The 21,357-nt window shown below is 42.7% G+C and overlaps 1 protein-coding gene across 1 annotated transcript in view; it reads right to left on the bottom strand.

Annotated features, from left to right (window-relative positions):
- RAB3GAP2 (RAB3 GTPase activating non-catalytic protein subunit 2) overlaps positions 1-21,357 on the bottom strand; it is a 684,945-nt gene that overhangs the window by 386,222 nt on the left and 277,366 nt on the right. The window contains exon 16 of the mRNA XM_086927924.1: positions 11,442-11,524. Coding sequence (XP_086784050.1) covers positions 11,442-11,524 — 83 coding nt within the window. The remainder of the gene's footprint in view (positions 1-11,441; positions 11,525-21,357) is intronic.

Below are 21,357 nucleotides of genomic sequence, written 5' to 3' on the forward strand. Positions count from 1 at the left end.
TGGCTTTTTCCACAGAGGACGAGCTCATAATCACAGATACAAGGAGTCACCATCTTGGAATTTAAAGACATTAACGGAATAACTAGGTACTTACTGAAAATATACAAATACACTACTTTCCAATTGGTTAACAAGTTGTGAATTTTAATGAGTGTGAACTACAGGATACATTTATAATACATGTTATTAATATTAGACATAGTCCTTGGAGATGATTGTTTTTGTTCAATGAAATACAATTTAAATGTGCTTCCTTTAATTCCAATTTATGTTCTAGATTTTTTCCCTACGATAAAATAAATCATTTTCAAAGACGGATACCCTGTCTACATTACAAAGAAAAATCGGAAGGTCAAGTTTTTTGCAGTGCAGGCTCGGATTGGCCGACAACTCGTTACCTCCCATTGGTTGCTGCTAAAAATGCACGCAGCTTTGGGAACAATACTCATCACTTCACTCATTCTGCCCGAGCGTAGCCACAGGCCTCTCTGAATCGATGATAAACAACTTCACTTTCTACTGTCTGCTGCCCGTTCTGTGAGCACTGTCAGCACCGAAGTACGAAAATAACATAAGATCTAACAAATGATGCATTTTATTGGTAAGAGGTGAGGCTGATTTAGGGGTGAGAGAAATGCGGCAAATAAAAGTTAATTGAGTGCAGTAAGGGAACAATTGAGCCTGTGAAAGAAATATAAAATACCCAAGTGGAAAGAATAAGGCCTTACTGTAAGTAAACGAAGTGAAATACATTGACAGGAAAGAGAATGCAAGACGGAAAGAACAGCAGAGAGGAGAATAAAAAGGAAATTCAGAGGGGCTTAAAAGATTTAAAAAAATTAAAAAGAGGTGTACAAAGAGAAAAGTGAGGGAAAAGAAAAGCTCAAGAGAAAGAAAATGCTTTGGAAGTTATTTTTAGGCTTGGTCGTAGGACTACGATACACTCGCGTAGTTTGTGTAGTTTACGCAACTACGCGCTATGCTTAGCGTAGCGGGCATTTTTTGCTTGCTCGCGGTCCTCAACATCAAGTTGGTGACCGCGAGCGAGCAAAATAACATCCCGGCGAGACTTTTTCCTCGTTTGCGATCAGCATCATCAAGTTGCTGATAGCGAGCGTGGAAAAGAAACCTCCCGGCGAGATTCCCAACGGAGGAAGGTCAGGTTTTTTATTGTGAGTAGTCGCGTATACTAGCGTCCGCTCGCGATGAGAAACTACCAGTCCCGTTGAGAAAGCTGCTGCTCAAGTACAAATCTACTTGAGCGGCAGAAAATGACCGATTGCACTGTGCAAGATGCGGTTTGCACTGATTGCACAGTGCGGACAATCATACGGCACTGTGCAATCAGTGCGAACAGCATTTTGCACACTGCACTATGCAGTTCGCGAAGCTTGCGTATGCGAAGTGCACTTCGCGTAGCTACGTGTAGCGCTACTACGCGGACTATGCCCAGGGATAGTTATTTTTAAATAATAAAACGATTGACAAATCTTCATAAATGTTAGAACTGGGGGTGTCTAGTTGGCAGAGGTAGGTACCACTGTCCAAATAGGGACCCTTGCTTCTAGTCAGGGTAAGGAGGAACCACTCTTTAGATAACCCCTGCTCACCCCCTTGGTAGCTTGGCACGAGCAGTCAGGGTTATAAAAGGCAATGTGCTAAGCATTTGTACCAACACTCACAGTAACACAGTGAAAACCCCACAAACTGACTCTACAACAGTTTAGAAAAATAGAAGTATTTAATCTAAACTAAACAAGGCCAAAACGACAAAAATCCAACATACACAGTTCAAGAATATGGTTTCAAAAGTTTTCTTAAGGTTGTGTAAAAATAATCCACAGTTGCATCACGTTTTAGCCAACAGTACCTTTAGATGCTGTAGTGGAGAAGTGTGGCTCACTGGTTAGAGGAGGCATACCCTGAAGCGGAGGTCAGACCCGGGACCAGGGTTCGATTCTCGACTCGGCAGGGTCCTGAACCCAATTGTCCACGGACTCAATAATTCTCGCTTCGGTGCCCACTCTAAGCACGAGTTCACACTATGCAGCTCTGGGCAACAAGCTTGCTTAATCTCCACAACGGCCCCGCCCGCGGCGGGATGACTGGCTTTCACCTTGGGGATGCCCAGCACGGGTGATCTCACAGGGAAAAACCAGGACGGGTTCCCAAGGCAAGCGCCGAGATGCCCAAGGGTAAAATCGAGCGCTATATAAGAACTCACATACATAGATGCGACAAAAGTTCCCAGTGAAAGCTGTAGCGGTGAAAAGCAAACGATGCGTCACTCCTGAGACCCTGGGGAGGCGATGCAACAACCCCGCTGGACGTAGCGGGCACGTTGCGGTGACTCCGGTCTGTATGGGGAGGGATGCGATACCTTGCGCGGATTTCGGTGCACAGGTTTAGGTGGAAGCGGCTCGCAAAAGGTACGATGGGACGATCTTCGGGGCGGCGACAATCTCCGGTGCGGTGACGATGCGCGGCGATCTTCTCCTTTCGCGGACCCTCAATGCGATGGCTCTTCGACGACTGGCAGCGACGTGATGCGGTCCGCAAGCAAGCGGTGCGACGATCTCACCCAGTGATGACAGGCTCTGCGACGATGGTAATCTTCCAGCACTGGACTGGTGCGTCCAGCAAACTAAGGATGCGGCGACTCTGGCAGCGGCAACAGGTGCTGCGACGATCTCGGCCTTCGTAAAGGCGTGAATTTACTTGCACTGACGGGGATGAGCTCCGCAAGCGAGCGTTGCGTTAAAACTTGCAGAAAGTCTTTAAAATCTTGGTTTCCAGCTTCCCCACACAGGTACAACTTCCAGAGGCACCACAACTGGCCCAATCACTCTAGGAAGGACAGAACTCTCTCAGGAGAGTTCAGGGAAGCTGGGGGTGAAGTCCTTTTGTTCCTGGGACTTCTTAACAGGGAGCCAGCTCTTCTTCAGGCCCTTGGAGATCCCTTCAAGCAAGGAGACACCGCACAAAGCAAAGTCCTTCCCCTCTCCTTGGCAGCAAAGCAACTACAGGTCAGTCCAGCAAAGTAACAGCAGGACAGTCTTCCTTCTTCAGTCTTCCAGCTTTCTCCTTGGCAGAGGTTCCTTCTTGATTCCAGGATGATCTAATTCTCTGTAGTCTGCGGTCCTGTACTTATACCCCAAAAAGTCTGTGTTCCCTTTGTGCAGGAGGGCTCTGAGCCCAGTCCAAACCAGTTCTGGGGCACTCTGTTTACATGACTCCTTCTTTTCTTTCACATTGCAGAGCAGAAACATCAGACGCCCCACAGGAAGTGGGGCCAGCATTGTGGAGGGAAAGCACAGCCCTGGAGCACTTTGTTGACATGATTCCTTCTCTCCTTTCACAGTGCAAGGCAGAGACATCACACACCACAGGGGGTGGAGCCAGCACTGTGGGGGGCAGGCACAGTCCTATTCAGGTCCCAGGTGCAACTCCTTCCTCCTATCTAGATGCAGATCTCTCTATTCACCACTGGGCGGACTCATTCTGCCCCCTGGAATCCCCCAGCCCTGTCACTCACAAATCAGACAGTCAATCCACCAACAGTCAAAGGCACACAGAAAGGTCAGAAAAGAAAGCAGCCACTTTCTAAAAGTGCTGTTTTCAAACACAGGATTTAAAAAACATCTTTCCTAAAAGATGTGTTATTAAATTCTGAGTTCAGGGATACCAGACTTGTATGTCCTAGCTTGTTCCTATGGGACGATATGCATGTAACCACTGTACACAGCATTCCCCATGATAGCCTATGGGCAAGATAGCCTTACAATAGTGAAAATCGAAAATGGCTGTAATTCACTACCAGAGCATGTCACCTGCACTAGTACATGCTCTACCTTTCACATACACCGCACCCTGCCCAAGGGGGTACCTTGAGCCTTCCATAGGGATGACCAATGTGTACAGAAAGGGAAGGGTTAGGCCTGATCAGTGGGGACACTGACCAGGTGGACATGGCAGTTCAAAGACTGTTCACAGACTGCACACAGGCACTGTGGTGGCAGGCCTGAGACACCATTTGTGGGTAATAATTATACTGAGGCAAATGCACAGCGAATTACGCATGAATATTTTCTAGTAAGTTTTTTGGTGCCGCGTAGGTAACATCCAACGTCCCTGGACGACCAATATTGAAAACACTTGTGTTCCTAGTGAGTCACTAGATCCATCCCTATGGGCACACAGTTTCCCCTCAGCGTGAAATGAGGGTTCCAACACTTTCTGTATTTTGATGTAGTGTTTTTATTCTTCACACTTCTTATAATTGTTTTTCATTCATGATTTCTCATTCCATCATTATTACTTGATTTTTGTGAATTTAACATTCAACATTGTTCAAGTCACATCCAATGCATTTCGGGCATTTGTATCAGCCCTTCATCAGGGAATAACACTGAAACAGTAAACAAATAAACATAAAATAAGTAAACAGTGTATGTATGGTGTGTGTATTATCATGTCATGTTTTTTCCTGTTTATCTCACTAGTAGCTGCTATACTGTCTCTAGTAGATGTGGATAGTCACACACGATATAAAGTACCGTGGTGGGGTGTTATCTAATAACACCTAAGAGTCCTTAATGCCCGTGGTTTTAAAGAAATATAGCAAATTGCATTTCACTTACATGTCTGTTCCTGAGGTTTCATCGGCTGTTTCAAAAAAACAGGCTATGGATAAAATTGTAAACAGACATTACCGTTCTGATCTTGTATTCTGTTACAAGATTGATATTATTATGCTGCATTGCATGGTCAGACTAACCTTATGTGTAGCATTCAATAGCTTTTTCTCGTCTTGCCGGCGTGAGTTCGTCAGTGTTCGAAAGCGAGTGGCATCTTTCGGGTCCGTTTAGTGAACCGCCATTAAAGTCGTGTCGTATCGTTCACGTGATATACTAAAACTACATAAAGGACTGTGATTGTGTGCATATCCTTCAAGAAAACTTTATTAGTTACACGCTCAGGGCTGAATTTACTGGCGTAAATCTGATAATATTGTGACTATTAGCGCAGCGAAATTTAAAAATAGGGTTTTTACACCATTTGTGGGTGGCACAATCAGTGCTGCAGGCCCACTAGTAGCATTTGTATCACCAGCCCTGGCACACTCCGTGCACTCTACTAGGGACTTCGTGGTGATACAAATATGCCAATCATGGATAACCAATTACAATAACAATTTACACAGAGAGCAGATGCACTTTAGCACTGATCATCAGTGGTAAAGTGCCCAGAGTCCTATTGTCAACAACCACAGGTCAGGAAAAACAAGGGAGGAAGAAGCAAAAAGTTGGGGGATAACCCTGCAAAAAGGGTCATTTCCAACAATAAACATACACACTATTATGGCAGGTGTTGCAAGTGTTAAAACTTATCTTATGAGCACCTACTAAATACACGTAACTGCTAAGTGCACCCCATTCTTAAGTGACACCTACATCTAGGATTTCGGTTTCAAGCAGCAGCATATTGCAAACTTGGACTTGTAGTTTGTCTTTCAGCATTTTAAGTACATGCTCAGAAATTGCGGCAAGCAAACCTTGGTTGCCTAAACACCAGGTTTGGTGGGAGGTGTTACACATGACTTGGAGCCACTTGGAAGGCATGGGTGCAGTATGAACATTAGATATGCAAGATTACCTCACAGTGGATCACAGCTACCACGTTTATAGATTCTTTCTGAGTGATTTGTCAGTGTGTTTTGGTGTGATATTAGATTGCCTTATGTGTGGTACTGTGATACTTTATCAGACATTTATGTCCATTTAATGAGTGCATGTCCATCGTGCTGTCAAGTGCACACTTAATGAGCATAAACTGTGTGCATGCGCTTCTGGGGTGGGTCAAAATGTATTTACTTCAGAGTGCAGCATATAGGAGCTGCAGTGCATTGGTTGAAATTTTTAAGGCTGCTTTAGATCCTAATTTACCCTTCTCTTAGACACGTCCAACACACGTTCTTCACTCCAAGGAGTTGAAACCCTTGACTACTACCTGTGCATCTGCCTGTCCTGTATATCTTCCAGGAGCTCCTCCATGTAATCATATGTGAGATAGCCAGCCAATACTTGCAGGGCACAAATAAAGGATACACACAGATAGACAGCATCCACCCACTATTTTCACAAGGTGGCCACGTCCTCCCTGCCAAGAGGCTGGACCCCTGTTAAATATACTGAAATTGTCCTTGTGCAATTTTCCGACACCGGGACACATTCGGCGGCTCCTGCAAGTCGTCTTCTTTCGGTTTCCAGCAGCAACAAGCAGGCAGTGAAGGGGCTTTCTTATTTTCACCTCCAGCTGGGCTCAAGACAAACTCTGAATTTAAGAGACCATCAGCTATTCCCTTTTCCTTCAGTATGATCCTGGCTGCGAGCTACCCGAGTCTCACATCTAGATGCCAATGCAGTAGAGGGGAAACAAAGGCACACAGCATGTACTCACAAATACAAAAAGAGAAACTACGGCTTGGAGACAAGATTTTGACTTTATTCAATCCTTATATAAAATCACACATGCACTGTAAGAATGTCAAATGTATTGTAAACAAATAATTTAAAAGTCACTACTTTTTTATAGCCCTACTTGTCCCAGTTTAGGGTGTAAGAACACTTTACATCACATGATACATTAAACATTGATAATAAATTGTACAAGTATGTAAATTAACGTACAGTACATGCTACATAAAACAATGTGGGTAATGTGGTGTTGGAGGCACATATTGTCTTTCATAGAGGTCACTCTGCTATATTAGAAGGTTTGCAATTTATGCACTGCAAGTAATAAAAGGATCTCTGTAATAAAAGCAGTAACTTATGTACCTATCTACATAAAAGAAAAATCTGTCACCTGCATGTGACATGAAGTTCTTTGCGGGAGACACATTAGCCCTCTTTGTTATTTTGAGCCAAAAATGTGACTAGACAAACACAGATCTCTCCTCCAACAAATGCATTAACCACCAGAGTTATCTTATCAATATTCTTATTCTCTGAGATTTACTGGGCACAGCACGTTTTCTGCAGCAGGTGCTATAAACCCATAAGGTATTTTAAAATGCAGTCTTTGCAGATAATTAAGCCAGAACAGATTTGCTGTCATGTTTCTCCTTGTTGCCAATTTCTTTGTGGGAAAGTTAAAAAAACATAGTATATTTGTAAAGCACACGTTCACCCGTAGGCATCTTGGTGCTGAATAAAAGATGTTTATTATTACCCAACTAATTTTATTTACCTCAGATGGACGAAAGGCTGAGTGGACCCACTAGGATGTGAACCTGTGACTATGAGGTCAACCACAAGCTCTTTCAGTGGATGCATGAGTCCACCTTGCTTTACCTTGTATCAGGAAAGTTTTACATTGACTATGCAAAGGGAGCTCCATGCATCCACCAAAATATTTTGATGCAAACCCATATTTACAAACAGTAGTAAACATGGGCTTGCCCCCAAATAGTGCACCTACCTAATGGTGGCAAAACTAGGAGAACTATCTTTATTTCTTCTTGCTATTATCTGCTTTATGCAGCACACATACAAAGAGGAAATAACCTGCATCGGCTCTAGGCATCCATATGTGTTCCAGTGCTAGGAGAGACCAGAGCCACACTATATCTTTGAAAAAATGGCGCTGTTTTGCTCTCCCCATTTCACGTATCACAGTGGAGCAACTTCACTTGCTGTGCTGCTTTGCAGAAAGTCTTTGTAAACCGGTCACACAGCTGTCAGACTGCTTTTCATGTCTCCACCTCCTTTTCATTGATACACTTTTACCCCCAATGTATGTGTTCCTATAATACAGTTTTTCCAATCCCAACACTGCTGTAAAGATTACACACAGGGCAACAGTAACAGTACCAAACTATTTCAAGCATGCCTCGCATCCACCCTTAATTTTTCCCAGCACAGACAGCGCAAGAATCCCAAATGAAATCAGCACATTTGGGCTGTTAATTCCTTCAAACAGGTAACTCAAGTTACAGGTTTACTTACTGATCACCTTTGATTTGTTAATTCTCATAACGCGCTTAAATGTATTCATGATAGACACGCAAAATATATGTGTAAGGTCTTAAGATCTGATGTCACTTCTTGTGAGGTGATGGATGGTGATGCCACGTGCAATGTGACACGCCGTGATGTCACACAACAGCATATCACATGCATACTGCCTTGATTAGTCGTCCCACTTCTTTTTTTTAGGTCATGCCTGGGCAGCGCATGCACTGCGAGGCATGCTGTATTCAGGAAGTGACTTAAAGCTCGCCCTCTCTCCACCCATATTTTTCATTGGCTAGTGTCACTGTCCACTGTAAACTGTGGCTGTTTATTGCTCAATAGGCTTAGTAGTCCCTACTTAGTACTGTAGTGTAGTTCCTATATTCCCAATAGGCTCTGCGCATTGGAATAATATATTCAGCAGTGTAGACGTAGGACTGAGGTCGACTAGGTCTCTACTGACTATATTGGACTTAAGGTTTGCCAACTAGCTCAGAGGTCACTAGAAACTTTCTCGAATAAACGAGGAGGAGTTTAACCTCCCTGGATAGACAAGAAGGGATTAGCTTCTGACAACCATATAACATGACAACGTTGCTCCCTCAGAATAAGAGTGTATCTCTAGAGTCGTGTGGAAACAATAGACAGCTTTTTCACTCAGTCAATTGTGCGTACTTAGTTTCACCAGAGTGCAGAGAAAAGAGAGACGGGCGTTTTCAATAAAAGGTGTAATTTATTGAGCAGTCTTCTTTCTCATGCAAGAGAAATGAATTGCCATAATTGCAATACTTAATGTAAAGTAAAGTGCGTACAGTAAAAAGAGTATTATGAAATAATACTGTAAAAGCATTGATATGGTTTCTTAGCCATAAGATACTTTAAAATGGATAAAATATATACATACATATATACATTGACTAACGTACTCAACTGGTGCTTCTAAAATACGCCTACCCCGGTGTACCTGACCTAAGCCTAATACGTGGGAAGGAGTAAGTAAGTAGCAGTTTAAGTTAAGTTGGTTTTGCCACAAATCTGACTCAAGAATTCTCTTTAAGGATTTAGTCAGCTCCGTACCTGGGTAATAGAATGCAGGAGGTCTGGTATCTATCTCTCTTTCAGGACTCGATATCCCAGCAGCCCGCGAAGGCGGCTGAGAACACCGGAGCTGGATTTCTCGGCAGGAGAAAAGACAGCATCTCTCTCAGTGCGTCAAAAGGGAGGGGCAGCGTCCGTGGGCTCTCGCATCAGCTGGGCTCTCGGGCAAGTAGATAGCTGCTCGGCTCCAAAATCACCACTGTGTGTTTGCTTAAGGCAACGTTGGTATATTTATACCTGAAAGGTGCCGAGTTTGACGTAAGGTTTGGACATAAGACGTCAATAAAGATGTCACTAAGAACTGACTGTTCCTTTAGTGTTCGCAGGAGTTAAATGACAAATCAAAACAAAAGCAAATGGGGATTTCCCAGGTTGCTGGAGGTTTGGTGTGTCGAAAGAACTCGTTGTGCTCTCTAGGAATCCAAGGAAGGGCTATTTACTAAATATGGATCTGATTCTTATGCCATTATAGGGATATTATTGATTATAGCCGTACAAGGGCATAAAATAGCAATATTGATTTAGGTTCCTAGATAAAAACACAATAGTACCACCATGTCTAATTTTGTAACCTCCCAAGTCGACACACCCTGTTACGAGTGTTGTTACTTGGTAGGTTTCAATAACAGCATTTGAGCACTATTGTGTCAAATAGCTTTGTCCTGCCTGCTCTTGCAAACGCATTTAAACAAAAAATTAAATCACAGGCGAGGAACGCATTTACAATGCAATAGGTCTCGCATTTGCGAGAGTTCAATCTATTCACATTGTAAATGACAAGGCCTTTTATTTATCTGTTTTAAAAACAACACTTAAATAAAAGGCATTGTCATTTACAATGCCAATAGCTCAAACTCCTGTAAATGCGAGACCTATTATAATGCAAATGCTTGTTTAGTAGTAACTCCAGCAAGGGAGCTTGCTGATAGGTACAGGAGACAGTGGGCTTCTGTTTAATGGATTACTTTGCCCTCCCCACTTTACCCTCTTTGTGGCACTCACTGGTTTAGTGTGACCTGTGGATGGCGGACAAGAGGTTCTGCTGCAAGTCTGGCCAGTTCTTTTTTTGCAAAATGTTAATAAAGAATTTAGCTTTTCTAAACTTACAGCAGGGCATCAGAGTGGGAATGATGCCACAGTTTGTGCCATCATGTAAGATGGCATATCTATCTATCTATATATACACATATATATAAACACATATATATATATATATATTCACTGAAAAAAACATAAGTTTCAGGTACGTTATAGTTCGAAATTAGCATTTAAAAACCCTTAGAAATTCACTGAAAAAACCATAGGTTTCAGGGACGTTATAGTTAGTTGGACATTTCACTCAAACAAAACCATAGAAATTCCCCCGTTATAGTTAGTTTAGCTAACTATAACTTGCGCCCCCGCAATGCACTGCTGATAACGTCACATATTACACCATTCATGACATGGTCAGTGACATCACTGATGACATCATCCACATCAAAATCTGATGCACCTTCTCATCTAATATGGATGCCAAGTAGGGACACAAAACTAAATATATATATATATATCTCTAATAAAGAGATTGGGGTTACCTATCTGCAGAACTGGTCAAACATGAAAAAAGAGCAATGAAGTCAAAGAGTAGAGTTTTGAATTGGCCATGATGCTCATTTATCAAGCATCTACAAAACAAGTGGGAACATTAAAGGCTACCTTAAGTAGTGAACCTTCTGCTCCATCTCAGATTGCAGATGGTATTCATATTTGTCATTTTTATAGGGTACAAGGCTATTTGTTTTAAGTTCATGGCGAGGTGAAGCTTCCAATGCTTAGGCTTTGCACAGATAGCAACAACTGCCCCACATCTTTTACGGAAAAGGCTGGACTATGCCAATGTCATTAAACTCTGTTTTACACGACGTTATGCTTTGTGGAATGCAGCTAAACACCTAGTTTGACTACCTGAAAAGCACTTACCACCCCAGTATTCTACATTTGTTTCTGGTTGTTCAGAGGATTCAGTTTAAACGGGCACTGGCATGTAGTGTATTATGACTGGCAAGCAATTTCATAACATGCATCTGGACAAGTACATAAGTTATACATAACTCTGTTTCAGGATGCAGCACTGTGCCTTTTAAAGTGAGTTGGGTAGGTCTGTCCCTCAAAAGTATTATTTGTTCCTTGAAAAGATTACTTTAGTGCCCTCTTCAAATCCTGGGCAGATCACTGTATAACAGCACTACTGATCAAATACTTAAAATATTGTAATGTTGTTTTCTATAAATACGAGTTATACATTTTAGAGACATTGGCAAGATTGAAAGGAATCTTAACAATTACCTTGTGTGTGACTTTTTGATTTCAGTAGAGCAGAGAGCTTCTTCATTAAGTGCATATCCTTAGCTCGCTCACTCTTCTTATCACTGTAAAAAAAAAAAGAATAGGATTAAGTATTCCTGTAGATAAGCACATTGCACTAACTAAATAAAACAACCGCAAAGGTGCACCACAAAAAGCAAGACAATAAGTGCAAATGGTATTTGAGCACAATGAAGAAATATTTCTCAGAGGGATGTTGATAGTCTTCTCTTAATCTTTATTTGCAGTTTGCAGTAAAACATACAGCCGACGCGTTTCGTCCCAAGCTGGGACTTCTTCAGGGCTTTAAGTTTGTGATCCGTCGCTTGTAGAGAGAATGTGAGAGGAACCGGGGTCCAAGGGGCGCCTTCCCGGACACTGTGAACCTGAATACGACGTCGCTGTAGGTGTTTCGGCGGGACGAGGGCTGTGGATGGGCGCCGGCTGTTTTACTAGGAACGGCCTGCTGGAACACCGTGCCCACACCCTCCTCCCTTGGACTAATAGGACCACCTGTCCACTACTATTTCTACAAATTACTCAGTATATGGTTTAAGACAGACACAATCTAAGGTGGCAAGACCGTTTACACTGCCCAGGAACCCTGTAAAGCACTGCCCTCATCGTCCATTAGCATGCTTACAGTCTAACCCTGTTAATTCGGCATTGGAATGAAATAATACACATTCCGGTTCGTACATCAGGTTCACAGTGTCCGGGAAGGCGCCCCTTGGACCCCGGTTCCTCTCACATTCTCTCTACAAGCGACGGATCACAAACTTAAAGCCCTGAAGAAGTCCCAGCTTGGGACGAAACGCGTCGGCTGTATGTTTTACTGCAAACTGCAAATAAAGATTAAGAGAAGACTATCAACATCCCTCTGAGAAATATTTCTTCATTGTGCTCAAATACCATTTGCACTTATTGTCTTGCTTTTTGTGGTGCACCTTTGCGGTTGTTTTATTTGCATTGAAATTCCCTAGGGAATAGGCACAGTTATGATGGGTGCCATCCAGTGTGCACACATTCCCCTTCATTAACTCAAGGGTCAAAGAATATCACGGGGAGAAAGTTAGTCAGGTGCTGATACTAGGAAGGGTCCATCATTATATTTTGTTTCTCACATTGCACTAACTGTTCCGGTATATTCTTATTTGTTTTTTTTATCAGAGTCTCACATGCTCTGCCTACTCTTGCCTTCTAGTGTTGGGCCTGGAATTCTGAAACTTGCGTTTCTTCAAACAAGTTAGTCACAAGATCTATTGTGATTCTTCTTAGTTCAGAATGCTCCAGCACACATACTCCACCTGAGATTGGCTTCTGCTCAGTGGGCGAGAAGTGTAAGGGGAATGGAGTCTCAAAGACAGAGTATGCTGTGCATATTTAAAGTGAATAAAAGAAAAGGCAAAGAAAACATCACTGAACATCTGTGATCACCTCTGGTTTCTGGACAGAAAGACGGGCACATGTTAATCTACAGCACTACAGGAACAGGAGGTTGCAGGGTAAGGTTTTCTGTTCATAGTATGTGTGACTGTAGATATACATTCTCTGCATAGACTACAATGCAATCCCTCTTGAAAGAATTGGCTAGCCAGCGGATGATGCAGCTGTTTGAAATAGTGTTCTTAATACTGCTTGGTCAGCTATAGATTGTTAGCATACTAAATGCCTGGTAAAGTAGCAGTATTGCAGATGGCCATCAGAGGGATATTACCTAAATAAAAAAGCCACTATAACTCCCAATTTACATGCAGTGTGTGCTTTGTGTACTTTCGAAGGCACTGGGCGAGCGTGTTTGGCTTTAGCACAGCAGGTCAGAACACATTTATCTATCAACCCGACAATGCCAGGTTTAGAGATGGCACTATCATTGTGGGGTTTGAAGAAGGCTACAAAACGTTGGTTGGACTTTCTAAATGGTTATGTTCTAGGAATGTAATATATGGTCTAATTCTATGACTGTGCTACATGAGTACCCTCTTAACATCAAGAGTTTGAGGGTCCCTTTCAGCTATAGACTATGGTTGTAGGAAAAAAAGGGTAACTCAATACACAACCTTAAGCAGACAGAGTTGGTACGAAGCACAGCCTGTCTTTATGGCCCTGAATAAATGGTTCCTGTATTGTAAGGGCTTGGTGTTCACTACTATGTCCGAGGGCAGAGATTGCCAGTTGAAAGGCCAATCTTCCAAGACAGGAACTGCAAGACAAATATGTGCAAAGGCTTGGAAGGAGGGCTCCTAAGCCATGTGAGGACCACATTAAGATTCCAGACAGGTGCAGGAGGAGTTTCTGGTCTCTGGTCTTCAACCCTCCATGAAAGTTATAATTAGAGGGACCATAACAATAGATAAATGCTGTGTGTTTTTTTAAGGTATTCTGCAACTACATTTAGGTGTAAGCATATGGAAGTGTAAACAAGACCTGCATTGTAAAGTTGTAGAAGTGGGAAACAAGCTTCTGCACAGGAACAGCATATAGATCTAAATGTTGAGAAATACAGTAGTGCATGAATCTTTTCCCCGTAGGCGTGTAACAGAACGAGCAATGGGAGAGAAGGTATGACCTGATTGGGAGCTTCTTGTGGGGACTGCCTGACATCTTGAGGAGCACTCACTGTTAGGGCTGTCTTGCTCAGGCTGGTGTTATTAGGATGCGGTTCAAGGACACTTGCCTGATCTTCCTTACCTCATGTGGGATAAGATGAAAAAGTGTAGACAACTATCCCTATTCCATTTATAGTGCAATGGCCATGGACAGTGGGTGCAGATACCTGGTGGTGAAACTTTAGCATTAGTGTTTTTGGCACTGGCGAACAGGTCTACTGTCGGAGTTCCTCAGTATTGGAAGTACCTGTGGAAAACTTGCAGCTGAAGTTCACATTCGTGGAACCGTTGATGCTTGCTGAGCAGGTCCACGTAATCGTTCTCCCCTTCAGAAAGAGTGGAGAACAGGTGAATGTTGTTGTGAGTTGCAAAATGCCAGATCTCCTTGGCCAGTTGAGAAGCAGGGGGCAGAGCAAGAGTGGCTCACCACTCACTTCTGGATGTTGTCATATCTGGTTTTAGAAGTACTGTTTTCTCCCTTAAAAGTGGGCTAGTCTCAATGTTTATATCCATCCCTTCATTGCTCAGAAGCAAGAAACAATTGACATTTTTCTGGATTTTAATGCAGCTCAAACTACCACAAACCCGGCTCTGCTCATTTTAATGACCAGCAATTTTAACATGAACTTACTGTAGGTTACAACATGGGATAATATTGTAGAAATACTTGATCAGATCTGGCATATACCCTCGTTCCAAACCTTGCACTCAGAGAAAGGATGCCAGGGGGCGACTATCTGTAAACGATGTGGAGCACTTCCAATTAACGGGTGATCGATGGGGAGGCAAAATACTTTCACAAATGTCTGCTCGTTGAGTTGACAGTTTGGGCTGAAACAGGTACATTGGTATCCGTGAACCAGACCGGGTTCAACTCGGGAACAGGCAGAACCACTAACATCCTATTGCTTGCCCAGCTAAACGACGAAGCCAGGTGTCGCTCCACAAATCTACACCTGTGTTATATGGACTTTTGCTCTGCTTTTGATGCGGTACAGTGAAACATCTTGTGGTCCACCTGCAACGCTGGGAAATGTCTTCTCTTAAGAGCCATCAACTGTTGTACACAGATAGGTGGGCAAGGGTAAGTCTAGGCATAAGTGCATTGGTCTAAAAAAAATACCCACAAGCAACGGCCTTAAACAAGGATGTGTATTGGCTCCGTTTCTATTCAACTTGTATCTAGCGGAGCTGACAAAGCCTCTAAACAGTGCCAAGTCTCATTCCCCCAGGTTGTCTGGATTTAGATCTTCTCATATGCTGTATACCGATGATGTGGTTCTGATCAGTTGCACCAAGGTTGGCCCGCAGCGCTTAATTAATGCACCATCCTGTAAGCAGCAAATCACGGGCTACAAGTCAATCTGAACAAAACAAAAACAATGTTAAGAGACAACAAGATGATGTCTGCCACCAATATTCCATCCACACCGATCAGCCTTGGAATCCATGTCAGAATATAAATATTTGGGCGTCGTCTTTGATTCAAGAAGTGCTTTTCCAAACAGTGCAATGTGATACAAAGGAGAAATAAAACTCTAACCTCCACTTTCTGCTCCTTAATGATCTCACTAAAGGGCCTGTCCCTCCAGCCACTCCAAGTTATAGCTGCAAAACAGGTTCCCTCACTTATGTATGGAGCCGAGGCCCTGAGAGGAAGAGACAACAAAATAATCGATAACACCATAACAGGGACATACCGACGTGTTTTCAACCTTCCTCACTATAGTTCAAATTCATCTTGAGTTTGGCCTCAGGAAACGGAGTGTAAACTGTCAAGGTGCTTATATGAAATTTTGTTATAAGCTAAAAACCAATCACACACCCACCCTAAGTACTATTGTGTGGCAGGTCATAAGTGATTCAAGAAACATCCTGGCACATGACTACTTACATCTAGCTCTAACCACCTTTAAGGCAGAGGAACTTTGGGCATTAACCCTTTCACAACTAGTTTTTAAGAGTTATAAATTCAAACAGGAAAAATATCTCATCCCTTATCGATAAAGCTGCTGTGTCCAAGCGATCTCATACTTGGATGATAATAGGCTCATAAGGCCATCTAAAACCTCAATCATAATTAGGGGACCTGTTTGAGCTAAAGTTCAAGCTCAAGCTGCTGAATCTTCGGTTAGGCGATCTCCAAACCTGCTTTAATTCACCTGTTTGGAGGAGAACTTCCGTTGAGATCTCATGTCGACTTTGTGACTACTCAAATGAAGACATTTGCTACATCGTCTAAACTTGCTCAGCTCTAATGATGGAACGGAAAGGTCAGCTGAGACAATACGTTATTAGGAACAGAATACGAATGTACCGGCAAGCGAGTATAGCCTGCTTTCAAGGAGAGGATACGATATTCTCTGGAAAATTCCTTAAGTTTATATACATTGCAGATTCAAAACTAACAAAGACAGACTTATAAAGAAGCTCTTTCTTTCTTACTATGAATCTGTATTATCTGCAAATTGATCGAGACTTAAGTCTAACAGTCATGGAGTTAGGATTGAAATGCACGGTCTACCAAGCAATTACTTGCAGGGCACTAAACATCAATGAGTATGCTGCATGCACTTTTTGTCGCCTGAAGTACTAACTTTAGTGACCTCCCTTTATCAGTTAACTTCCTCTTTGGTCCAGTATCTCCCGAATAATGAAATGAAACCAAGTCAATGCGCTAAGCACTTTTCATTCAGAGTACTTGCACAAGAAAAGCTATTATGGTTTATCCTCTGAAGTTTTCCGCTCTTTACCCTAGTATTCCTAGTATGATTAATCGAAAATAAATAAACTAAGCACTTTTCCTTGAGTATTTGCACTACCAAAGCTATTGTTTTTTGCCTGTTGTTTTTCCCTTTTGGACTAGTATTTTCCGTGTGATAATCTTGAATCCAAGCCAAGGCGCTCAGCCTTGTCTTCTTGAGTACTTGTACTAGCAATGGATATTATTTTATATATATTTTATGACTTATATAGTATATTCCATTTAATCTGGTACTGGTCTTGGTGCTTAGGCGCATCAAAATATTTATAACAAATGAGGGTCGATAGCACAAACATATGCAATATGCCAGATTTTACTCAATGATGGTTATAAAATTGTGATTTTATGGCAAATCGTAAATTTTAAATAACTGAACAATAAAGATTATTGATTGATTGCTTGTGAAAAACAGGCTTGGGTCTGATAGAATGTAGGGCACCCATAGACTTTAGTATGTTTGTATTCTTTTTGAATACCAGTGTGTGGGTGCCCCAAGTGCTCTTTGCTTCCCTGCAGCATCAATCATTTTGAACTCCATATCAGGAGAGGAGTAGCTCCTGTCATCTGTGCAGAAGCCCTCTTAAGGGCAGTATGTACCATCAGGAAATTAGGAACAATGAAATTGGGGACAATGTACCCATGAATATAACCCAGATCTTCAAGAGAAGGCTTACATTTCTTTTCCATCTGGGAGTCAGCATCCTGGCCTCTAATGGTTTTTCAAGAGCGCCATTATTAGACTCAAACATCCCCTTTCGCATAGGAAAATAGCTATTAGACCACTCTGTCTCGGAAATGTTTGCAAGAGGAAGTCCTCATCCTCCACAGTATGGCACATTACACAAAGGTGTTGGTCAGCCTGCTCTAATTCTGCATGATACGAAGTAGTATCATCTGATGTGGATGCCTTCGCAGGATATGGCTCAAGATAAGGGACATCCTGTGAGACCACTACTAATCCTTTTAGGGATCATCTCCTTCTAGAGGCCTAAATGGCTCTATATAGGTGTACTTTAGGTAGTAGGGACTACCTGAGTCAGTATGCGGAGGATCAGATGGAGGGTAGTGGTGGAAAGGGTGAAGGGCTAGTAGCTGTAGGTCTAACCCTTTTGGAGCTTCATGGTGTAAGAGGAGGAGTCTGAGGTTCTTCCTCAAAGGAGAGGCATCACAGTGGTGATGATCCCTGAAGCTGGAGGTTTTGGCCAGACTATCATTTTGCCAGTGTCTATGTGTATAATGAGTTTATTCTGTTTTCAATTGTCCAGGACAGCTGCCAGCTGTTGAAGATCAACCCCTGTGAGATGTCTGACCTCAGTGTCAGAAGATCCTTCTGAGCCAACTTCGGTGTCTAATGCTGGTGGATCTTCGGCATCGACATTGACTTAGAGTGGGGGTTTTCGACAGACTAAAGCTGATCTTGTGGTGGCTTTGATGCACAGTGAGGTTTTTCAGTGCCTAAGCACTGAGCGGGTTACGGAGCAGGTTGAGGTATGATGCCATTGGGTGAGGCTTTGCTCAACATTGAACCAGTCTTTGGAGTCAGGGCGTACCAGATGGAGGTGTGGGACTCAAACATTTATGGCTTAAATCTTTTTATTGTTTTGAGGACTGATGATAACAGCAACCCACCTACATCCACTAACCGGTGAGGAAACAACGAAGCATTGTGAATATAATAAGAATGAGAAGGAACAATGGAGAGAAAAAGAAAAAAAATATATAAGAAATTATTAATAGTTAACACCTTATAATCGAAGAACAACTCCTGTGTAGGCACAATATACATGAGCAATAGGCATGTTATACATCTACATGAACCGATTGAGTCAGGCGAAGAACCTGCAAGTAGATCGGGAAGGTCAATTTGACAAACTCGGCCGCTAAAAATCTAATAGTTGAGCCCCATTTGTTTATCAAAGCGTGGCAGCGTTTGACACTCACCGTCCGTTTCCCAATACTAACAATCTCCTGTAGTTTATTCTGCCAGTCTAGTCTAGTCGGAATAGTTTGGGTACCCCAGAGGGACAACAGGAGCTGTTTAGCAGCTCCCAGAGCCAAAGTGCTGGCCTGCCCACGACAGGATTTTAAAGGGTAGGTAAATGCATTTGGCAATCCCAGTAATATGTAGGCAGGGCACCTGGGCAACTCTGTATCATAAGTGTTGTCAATATGAGACAGAATGGTTGTCCACAATTGCTGAATCTTCAGGCATTGCCATAGCAGGGGAAACAGCCTTTACAACGTGGTTTTTGCCGCCTTTTTTAGCGCTGATAATTTTACAGCGAATATGCATTTAAAAAACATGCCAATACAACCCATTTAAGGTAGGTTGGGGGTCTTCCCCCACAAATACATCGTCTTTAATATAAAAAACAATGTGTGGTACTGGCATGCGTTTTAAATGCATTTCGCGGTAAAAACATGCGCACTAAAAAATGCGTGTAAAACGCATGCAAAGTAATTGCATGCAATGTCCCATCGTACAACCTTATTGCAGGTGTGCAAGGGTGCCCTCCATTGCCATAGCAGGTGTGTAAGGGTACCCTCCTGGCCGCAGCAACGACAGCACCGAGGGTCCCGCCCTGACTTCCAGCGGGCCTCCCTGACTGGGGTATAATACCAATAGTGGCTATTTTAGGAAACATTTCCTTGCCTGCGGTGCTGTATGAAGAAGCTCCAGCTCTGTGGATAATGGCTTGCCATTCCTTAAGTGAAAATTCACATTCAGATTCTCTTCTACATTGCTCTGGTAATTTGGTGAAAAGTAAAGATGTGAGGAGGAAGGAATACATATCCGAGAGTACAGCTCTACATGCCAAGAACACATGCTTACTGGGTAAGTAACATTATCCGTTCGAGTCATGTGATCTGTAGCTCACATGCTTTGCCTAGACTATACAGCAGTAAACTCCCAAAGGTGTGGCTAACCTGTAAATGTTGCAATTGTTTAAAAAAGTGTTTTAAGTACTACCTGGCCTACATTAGCTTGTTGCCTCGCTAACACATCTACACAACAGTGTTTGGTGAATGTGTGCATTGTAGACCATGTTGCTGCCTAACAGATGTCAGCTAGGGGAATATTCCCTAGGAAGGCCATAGTAGCCCCTATGGGGGAACTGTCAAGGTTCTTTTCGCATTCACATCCATGTTTGGATACATTTCACAATCCATCTTGCAATTCCCAATTTAGATATGGGATTGCCTTTGTGTGGTGGCAAAAAGGCAACAGAGGCGTTTTGTCTTACGAAAATCTTTTGTTCTTTCCACATAATCTAGAAAAACTGTTCTAACATCTAGTATGTGTAGAGCTTGTTCTGCCACAGAATTAGGTTGAGGGAAGAACACAGGTAACTCAACTGGATGATTGATGTGAAAAGCAGAAACCACTGTAGGAAGAAATTTGGGATTGGTTCGGAGAACCACTTTGTCTTTGTGAAGTTGAAAGAAAGGCTCTTGTATAGTTAGCGCCCGAGTTCACCAACTCTCCTTAAGGAAAATATTGCAATAAGAAAACCAACTTTCCATGAGAGAAATTGTAGTTGACACTTGTGCATTGGTTCAAAAGGTGGCCCCATTAACCTTGTAAGGATTCTGTTAAAGTTCCAAACTGGTGTAGGTGGAGCTCTTGATGGTATTACTCTTTTTAGTGCTTCCATACAGGCCTTAATTACTGGTACTCTGAATAGAGATCTGCTGTCTGTTTTGTAAGTATGCAGCTACTACTGCTAAATGCAATCAAGTGGATGTGTAGGCTAATCCAGATTGCTGTAAGTGTATGAGATAACAGATGATGCTTTGCACTAAAGTATCAAGGCGATTGATACTGTTATTGTTACAGTATATAACAAATTGTTTCCACTTTGCTGCATAACAAGCCCTAGTAGTAGGTTTCCTAGCCTCCTTTAGGATAGTCATACAGTCTGGTAGTTACTGTAAATAACCAAACTATGACTTCAGGAAACAAATCGCTAGGTTGAGTTCCTTGGGATTTGGATGCCTGATTTCTCCATGGCGTTAGGACTCTCAATTTGAGATGCAGCTTTTGGTGTGAAACTACGGAGAGCTCTAGCAGGGTGGTGAAGCAAGGCTGACATGCCCATGTGGGAGCTATGAGAATGAGTTGGAGGGATGATTGCCTGAGCTTCCGAACTACTAGCGGAATGAGTGGGAGAGGCGGAAAAGCATTGGCAAATATTCCTGACCAGTTCATCTATAGGGCACTGCCTTTGGAGAGTGGGTGTGGGAACCTGGAGGCGAAGCTTGTGCATTTTGAGCTGTGGCGAACAGGTCTATGCGAGGAAATCCCCATTCCTGAAAGTAGGGAAAAAGAATCTGGGGATGAAGTCCCCCCTCGTGGATTGGCAGTCTCTGTCTGCTGAGAAGGTCTGCAATCTGATTGTTTACTCCCGGAAGATGTTCTGCTAGGAGATACATTTTGTGAAATATATGGCCCATTTCCAAATGGCTTGTGCTAGGGGTGATAGTTGGAGTGTCCCCCCTGTTTTTGTATATAATACATAGCTGT

The sequence above is a fragment of the Lissotriton vulgaris genome, chromosome 6, assembly GCF_964263255.1.
Source record: "Lissotriton vulgaris chromosome 6, aLisVul1.2, whole genome shotgun sequence".
NCBI classification, from domain to species: Eukaryota; Metazoa; Chordata; class Amphibia; order Caudata; family Salamandridae; genus Lissotriton; species Lissotriton vulgaris.